We start from the raw sequence: 8,924 nt of genomic DNA on the forward strand, positions 1-8,924 counted from the left end.
ATACCGAGAACCACTAAACATTTAAGGAACTTGTTGGAGGTTACTAAGGAACCTGCTGACTTTTATTTTCCTCTTCTTTTTGACAAATCTTCAATTTTGAACCTTCAAGTAAATGATCTTCTCTATAATGCTTGTGTTGGAGCACTGAACCTTATTTGAAACCAAACCTATTCTGGAACTAATTGAAACTCCTAGTTCCTCTCATTTCTTTCTTTATGTCATTAGGTTGATATCAAGGCCGAGACAGGAATAGGAACTTGTCAGAGGTTCACGGAACCTATGATCTCACCAATTTTCCTTCGATTTCCTTTAAGCCTATGAAAAATATCTTAAACAGTGGGGATGAAGATTGGGAATAGAACTGAAAACTGGTTGGAAGTTCATATGGTTCTGGGAAGCTATGGAACTCTTACTTATTTGCTGGAGTAATTTTTGTAGGTATTAAAGAGTAAGACAAGAACCAGAACCTATTGTAGGTACAATGTTCATGAGCCAAAAAAAACTCTGATGTGAGAAAACCAACAAGCTTTCGAGAAGATGAAAGTGAAGATTTCTCAATGTAGCAAGAATTGGCAATGGCCGATTCAAGAGTTCCTGTTGGGCCTGAACCTCTGATTAAGGAGTTTTTGATCAATATAAAAGCTCTGATTTGGCTGAAAAACTAGAACTTTCTAGAATCTGAACAAGGGAATTAAAGGATAAATCTGGAAGAACTAGAGATTGAATGACTCCAAAAAAGATTAAGTTTTTGGAAAAAGATGGGGACCTGGGTTTGAATAAAAAATTAGGGCAGCAATACCGAACTGTTACAAACCAAAGCGAACAATTTACATGAATTAATCACTTCTGTGATTGGGAATCAATCATTTCTATAATTCTGCTAGTCTCAGTAAAAAGATTAAGGTAATTAAAGGGATAAATTTGGTAGAACTAGAGATTGAATGATTCCGAAAAAAGATTTGAGTTTTTTGAAATATATGGGGACTTGGGTTTGAACAATTTACATGAATCAATCACTTCTATGATTGGCAAACAAAACTTATAGGAAGTGTAAAACATGCAAAAGTACAGACATTAATAAAGAAATTTTGAAAGCCTGAAACAGAGATATGACGCCAACTTTAAGACTTTTTAAAGGTATTAAATGCTTGTCTATAGTTCTGCTAGTGTCAGTATATAAGTCTTTTAGGGAAAATAGTTTTACAAAAAGTGAAATGCTGACTAAGATGGTAGATTGACAAGATTGATGGAAAACAGCTTCAGACAAGTGTGGAGATAATTACAATGTTACCCAGTTTGAGACAGGTGGTACACCAAACGACTATTTCTCTAGGAATCCCAGTAGCATCCTTGTGTGATATGTGATAATCATCTTAACAACAGCAGGCTCCACTTGAACCTAAAATTCTAATGTACACGACAATCTTTCAGGTTTCCCATGCTTTAACCTACTGTGGCCAAAATTCCATGACGAGTAAGGTTAACCATTGGGTCAACATATAATGACATGTCATTCTAGAAATTAGACATTCTCTTGTTAGAGTATTAATAGAATAGACACTTCATTCTAAACAATTTTATTTGTTGTGAAACAAATGTAAATACTAAATGTTGTTCACGGGGTTAGTTAAAGAAAATTCTTGTCATTGTTATGTTGTTATTCAAATCTTAATTCTTTTCTTGCAAAAGTTATGCATTAAGCAAATGGATAGCTAATTAATTTTTTCTGCAGATGCATCTGCACAATGCTGGAAAAATCAATAAAAGAAATCAAATACATTCCAAGTGTGACATAGGCCTCTAATAATGATGTGCGAATCTTGATGACAATTTTCTTTTGGTGTATTTTCTTTGATAGGGTACATATGGTTGGCCAAGGGTATTCTTTCATATGGTGTCCATCTTTCCTTACTTTCCCAATCTACAAACATCTTATTCAGAATCACAGTTTTATTTCTCAACAGTGAAAAAGGAGTTCTACTGTTGTTTGGAAACTCTAGAGGCAGAGACATTTGCGTTGTCCCACAGAGCTTATGGACCAAGGTTCAGGATCACAAGACGTTCATGTAGATGAACCTATCACTCTTCCTAAATCAAGGGTAGGAGCATCAAATGATCAGCGTTTCTTATTGATTTTTATTGCGGGTACATACTTTGGGCCAGATGTGAAAGATGAAGTACCAACTAAGTCAGCTTTGCAAAGAATAGCACTGAAGCTTCCACCATATACTCATGATCAGCTTGGAGGTTCGGTTGTCCGACTTGCAGAAGTTGAGAGTGTGTATTTTTATATTCTAAGAAGAGCTCACCCAAATGTAGGAGCAAAGCTGCAGTCTCTTTACAAATTTCTTCAGGGTCATCTGGGACCTCCTACAAAGGATAATCTTGATGATGAACGACAGTTTACAACACTCTTCCCTCCTGATTTACATCGGCAGGCTAGATTGAAAGGAACATACAAAGTTGTTGAGAATATCGTTTTTATAAACGATCCAGATATCACATACATAAAAGCTGAGGACATAGAAAGGTTTAAGAAACTAACTGGATTAACTGAATTAAGGTTAGATAGAGATGAGGCACGGTTGTATAGGCATGGACGGAGGATGGATAGAGATGAATTAAAGAAGGCACAACTTATTGCTATTCAAGAGACACATCAGCAGGCTCAAAATGGTGGGGTGCCACCTTTGATTTCAGATGCTACACAAGAACCTCAAAAGAGAAGAAGAAAGGAACCAGTGCAGACAGCACCGCTGGCACCTCAAGCTGTGCAAGGAAAGGAAAACTCAACTCAAAGTAACAGTACTGGACCGGCAATGATACTTCTTCCTTTGTCACCAACTGAAGAGCAATGGAGCAATATCCTGAAAGCTACTAAACCCTCAATTGCATTTACAGGATCTGCAGCTGCTAGGCAAGTTGGTCCTATAATTGGACTTGTTGACATTGGTGTTTGTGAAGATGCTTATTTATTCCGCATAGCACTTCCTGGTGTCAAGAAGGATCAACGTAGGTTCATTTTCTATTTCACAAGTGGGACTACTTATAATTCAATTTTAAAGCATGGATGACATTTATTTGTGGTGGAATAGAAATGAACAACATAGAGACCTAATGATCTTTATGTCTGGTGGCAGGTGATTTCAGTTGTGAGGTTGAATGCGATGGTAAAGTGGTTATTAGGGGTACCACTACAACAGGAGAGCAAAAGGTCTTGAAGAGCTCGCGAACATTTCAAATGCAAACTCAACACTTGTGTCCACCGGGTCCTTTTACTGTCTCATTTCAATTGCCAGGACCTGTTGAACCCAGAGAATTTTCAGGTAATTTTGGTGCTGATGGAGTTTTAGAGGGGATTGTAATGAAAGAGAGGGAAAGAACAGTCTCTGCTTGTCTGACCTTTGAATCCTGATTCATTGGCATTGTGGACACATTTGGTTTCGTAGCTTTAAACACATTCAAAGCTGCACAGTCAAATTAAAAGCGCACTTGAAGCTTCTAGCATTTTGTATACTACTGAACATAGTCGAGCCATGGTACATGATAATTATTCTCTCTGACTATTTGAGTGTCATAGATTTGGCGAGCAATTCACCTGGATTGGATCTTGCAACATTATCTCTTTCTGGCTGTGGACATTATTTACCCTCAAGTTCAGAGAAAGCATAGATGCAAGGCAAACAAAGGAATTGAGCAAATGAAAAATGATATGCTAACATGAGAGATTATAAATGTTAAACTTTTTTTTTTCTTTGACTACCCCACTCTTTGTTTCTCTGGGACCGAGAGATTGCAGGTTAGATTTTATTCCCCATGTCGTCTTTCTGTTCTCTTTACTTGTCAAAACATGAGAGGCCATTGGTATGTTACCAGTCATATTTCTAGTGTGTATTGTTATGTACTTCATTTATTGCCCAGACAACAAAGTTTGATTCAATTTTTTCTTCCATATTTCCCTAATTATTCTTCACATTTCTAATGCCTGTCTTGCTTCAGTGGTGGAAATGCTGGACATGCATATCATAGCTACACAATATTTCATAGCCTTACGCTTCAAAGAAATGCTTACAAACGTGGATTGTTAATTTCTTGTATTGAAAATCTTGAGATAATTTGAACAAAGTGAAATTATTTTATGAACATTATATATAAAATTATTTGTAGATTAGAAAATAGAACCATATTTGTGATATTGGTATTAGGATTCAACCGTGTAGTTTTCAAGTCAAGCTCATTGACCCATGTTTCATGAATGGCAGTTCATAAGAACCCAACTCTCATGAGAATGAATGGAACACTTAGCTCTCATCGCATTTAGGTGATGATCATAGAGGTGAAGCATTGGGCCTTCACTGGAGGTCACCAATCCCAATTCAGCTCCAACTCAAGCATGCTTAACCATGAAATTTAGATTAAACACACTTCAATAAAACCATAGTTACACCACCCTAGGGGATGACAGAACGAGGGGACAAGTTTTTGGGACAGGGGACAGAGGGGCGTTAATTTGGGGATGACACAGGGCCTATGGGGGGACATCGGCGGGTGATCGGGGGGGGGTTGTATATACTATACTCATGGTACTTAAAATGCTAGTTATGAATATATGTATTGCAATATAAGATATAAAGATGTAAAAGAGTAAATACTTGAGCATTGCATTGAATTGGAACATCGAGCATTGAACATAAATAGTTAAATTAACAAATAATTAACGTCGGGACGTCCCCCCATCCTTGGCGGAGGTGCTAGAATTTGGTGGTGCCGCTGGGGATGGGGGAACAAAGTCCCCAAGTCCTCGGTGCGAGGGGCAAAAAAGGGGGGGAGGGGGGGGGATGCGTTCTTGTGTTACTAGGAGTAAAACTTTCAACAAGTGTTGTCCCTGATGAACCATTCATTATAGAGGCTCTTTAGCTCATCAATTGATCACTAGGAGATATTTTCCACAAGAAGTCAAATTGTGATATTGCTATTAGGATTTAACTATGTAGTTTTCAAGTCAAACTCATTGATCCATGTTTCATGAATAGTTCATAAGAACCCATCTTTTGTGAGAACGAATGTAACACTTTGCAATCATTGCATCTAGGTGATGTCACAAGTGAAGCATTGGGCCCCTCTTAGTTTGGCTCCAATTCAAGCGCCTAACCACAATGTTTCCTACAAGGTTAAACCTACTTAGCTTGCTATCCCATTTGTGAGGCCTTCAACAAGTGCTATGCCTTATGAATCGTTCATTATAATGCCCTTTAGCTTATCAATTGCAAAGTAGGAGATATTGTCCACAACAAGTCAGATTTTGAAATTGTTGTCAAAATTCAACTATGTAAGTTTCAAGTCAAACACATTGACCCATATTTCATGAATAGTGGTTTATAAGAGCCCATATTTTATGAGAATGAATAGAACACTTCGCACTCATTGGATCATATAGTTGAATCATTCAGCCTTCTTGAGAGGGCCCCATCTCATTTCTACTCCACTCAAGCATGCTTAACCATTAAGTTTCCTCTGAGGGTAAACCCACTTAGCACTATCACATTTATTTAGATATTTTTTCTTGATATATTTTGAAAGTCAAAACACGTTCATTTATTTGTTGAAACTCAAGATGGTTCCCTTGACCTAAAAATGTAGTTTTGTTCAAATGCTTTTCTTGTGTTAAATTATTAGTAAAATATTGATCTAAAACATAGATCACCAACAAACCATTTGAACTTCGTATGACCATTTATAACCTACCATCACCTTGTATCATCCCACCTCTTGTTAGGATAAAACCATAGATATAAATAACAATTATATGCAAATATAAACAATAACAAAAAATAATTAGATCGCACAAAAGAAAACATAAAACACGAAGATTTAACGTGGTTCACCCAATTCTTGGGCTACATCCACCAAATAACAAGTCGAATATTATTACGATCCAGTGATTACAACCTGATTACAAACTGTAAACCCTTACAGTTCAATATCGCTACAAGAAGCAATTTTTGCATCACCCACACTGAAACAATCCCGAACTGTAAGCCCTTTTATACAAGTATTTTTGTCGTTTTAAGGTTAATTAGTTACAACATATTGGCCATAAAATGCTAATAAAATAGCCCCAAAAAAAAAACCCTCAGACAATCGTGGCCTGACGGCTCGGCCTCAAACCCTGCCGAGGAATTATGGAGTATGTACAATACTTTACTAATCAATCACCACAATCTAACACTGCAATGTCCCATTTCTAATTTTATATCATATTTAAAGCCTCTAATCAGGTTTTTAAAATCAAACAACCAATATTTCAAAGATCCACCAATTTCTCAATAAAACTCAAATCGGGTATGCTCGAAATAGTGCCAAAAACTTCACATCTTCACATATTATTAATAAATTTGAAAGTGGAAATTTTTATAGAATTTCACCAACATAACGACCTACAAAATGTCATTTCTAGATCTGTATAGCATTTATACAACAACTCCCAAACGGAAGACAAAAACAATGCTCATCGGGCTCCCAAAAATAACACAAAATAGCCCAGAAACACTACAAAGACACTAATAATCTATCACAGAAGTATAACCACAATCAAATACATATATTTAACTCTATTTTAACTAAATGTTTGAAATACAGCAGCAACCCAAACTGATATGAAATACTCAATCGAAAACATCAAACTCTTACAAAAAATGCACTCGAAAATTCACAATTTTTCACTGTTCAGCACAAGGGCAAACTCTGCATGAGTTTGCACATGGAATGGCTTTAAACTCCCGTCCTTAGCCTTCTTGGAAACCTGCAAACTCCCGTTCTTGGGTCTCCTTCTCCACAGGTTTGGCAGCCTCTGAAGAACAACAAAGCAATGAGCAAAAATCAAATTTTGGAATGAGCCTAAAATGCTTCCAAATTTCTCTAAAAGAGGGCATAACCCTAACTCACGACCAAGAGGGGTTAATAAATCATATTTTAATAATAATTTTCATTTATTAGTCCATTGGTTTCCAAAGATTAGCCCCTTCTGCCGAAACTTCACCTTTTTGAGCCTGCCTGCCTTAGCAAAGATTATTATTTTTAATTATTTGAAAAGGGGACATGACAAGTCCTCCCCTCCCAAATATTGCTTGTCCTCAAGTAATGAAGGTTGGAATGCTCAAGGATATGTGCTGCTTCCCAAGTTGCATCCTCCAATGATAATCCTTTCCATTTGACCAAATGCTCTATGATGCTCCTATTTCTCAAACTTCTCTCTCTTGTATCCAAAATCTCTTCTAGTATCAAAACTAATTTTCCTTCATCATCAAGAGGTGGTAATTTTGTAGATACTATGGTTTGCTGGCCTAGAACCTTCTTCAGGCAAGATACATGGAAAACATTATGTATTTTGCTGTTTGGTGGAAGCTCCGATTCATAAGCTACCTCTCCTACCTTTTTGATGATCTTATAAGGCCCATAGAACCTTGGCTTGAGCTTCTCTGCCCCACTCCTCTTCAAGGTGCTTTTCCTATATGGCTGCAACCTGACAAATACCAAATCTCCCACCTCAAAAGATCTTTTAGTCCTTTTCCTATCAGCATACAACTTCTGTTGGTTCTATGCATGTTGTAGATTATCCTCGAAGGATTTTATTATGTCTTGGCTTTGCTTGACGAAATCACTTGTTGTAGGTACTCTGCTATTCGAAAGTACTAGATCAACAAAGGAAAGGGCATCATAACCATAAAGAGCACGAAAAGGAGGCATACCAATAGACATGTGATGAGATGTATTGTAACAATACTCTCCTAGGTGCAACGATTTCACCTAAGCATGTTGTTGATTTGAAACATAGTTCCTCAATATCCCTCTATCCATTTATTAACTATCTCTGTTTGTCCATCTGTTTGAGGGTGATAGCTAGTACTAGGAGTGAGTTCAGTTCCTGCAAAATGAAAGAGCTCCTTCCAAAAAGAGTCGAGGAATCTACTATCTCAGTCACTGACAATGTTTCTAGGCAAGCCATGTAATCTAAAAATTTCTTTGAAGAACAATTCGGCCACTTGTGATGCCTTGAAATCAGATGTGATAGGAAAGAAATGTGCATACTTAGTCTATCTACCACCACATATATGCAATCTTTACTTTGAACTTTGGGCAACCCAGTGATAAAGTCCATGGAAATACTTTCCCATTTTTGTTCAAGAATAGGAAGTGGCTACAACAACCTTGCAGGAAAATTTTGCTCACTCTTGCTTTGTTGGCATACCATACATTCCTTAATGTGTTTGAGGGCATCCTCTTTCATACCCTTCTATGAAAACCACTCTCGAATTTGCCTGTATGTCTTGAAGTATCTTTGATGACCAACCAAAGGTGTGTCATGAAAGGCCCTCAATATCCTCTCCTTAGTTTTTGATCCTGGCACTAAGAAGATCCAGTTCTTGTAATAAATCAATTCATCAACAACCTTGTACCTGTTATCATCCACTAACTTATTTAAAATCTTGGTGGCAAAGGAATCTTTAGCATACTCTAAAATTATGGAGACTTTCCAATCAGCAGAGATAGATGTTAAGGAACACAAAGTGGGCTTTCTTGAGAGAGCATCAGCAACCACATTATTCTTTCCTTTAATGTATTCAATATCAAAATCATACACTTGCAATTTGTTTACCCATTTTTGTTGACGATCATTCAAATCCCTTTGGTTCAAGAAGAACCTGAGGCTATTGTGGTCTGTCTTTACAATGAATCTCCCACATACCAAATATTGTCTAAACTTATGAAGTACATGCATGATTGCCAACATTTCCTTATCATAAATGGAGTAACCTTTCTTTGATTGATTTAATTTTCTACTCTCAAATGCTATTGGATGTTCCCTTTGAGGTAGGACAACCTCTATACCTTCTCCAGAAACATCACATTCAACAACAAAAGGT

The 8,924-nt window shown here is 37.0% G+C and overlaps 1 protein-coding gene across 3 annotated transcripts in view; it reads left to right on the forward strand.

The window, feature by feature from the left end:
* LOC149542062 (increased DNA methylation 2-like) overlaps positions 1-3,952 on the forward strand; it is an 83,991-nt gene extending 80,039 nt beyond the window's left edge. For 2 of the 3 annotated variants that reach the window (XM_089797104.1, XM_089797105.1), the window contains exons 2-3: positions 1,859-3,012; positions 3,141-3,952. In XM_089797104.1, the coding sequence (XP_089653230.1) occupies positions 2,034-3,012; positions 3,141-3,415 (1,254 nt within the window). In that variant the 5' untranslated portion in view covers positions 1,859-2,033 and the 3' untranslated portion in view covers positions 3,416-3,952. The remainder of the gene's footprint in view (positions 1-1,858; positions 3,013-3,140) is intronic. The other variant, XM_089797106.1, reaches the window with a different exon arrangement.
* The last annotated feature ends 4,972 nt before the right edge of the window (positions 3,953-8,924 follow it).

Source organism: Cupressus sempervirens, chromosome 8, assembly GCF_028749045.1.
Source record: "Cupressus sempervirens isolate cs-2001-9-10 chromosome 8, ASM2874904v1, whole genome shotgun sequence".
NCBI classification, from domain to species: domain Eukaryota; kingdom Viridiplantae; phylum Streptophyta; class Pinopsida; order Cupressales; family Cupressaceae; genus Cupressus; species Cupressus sempervirens.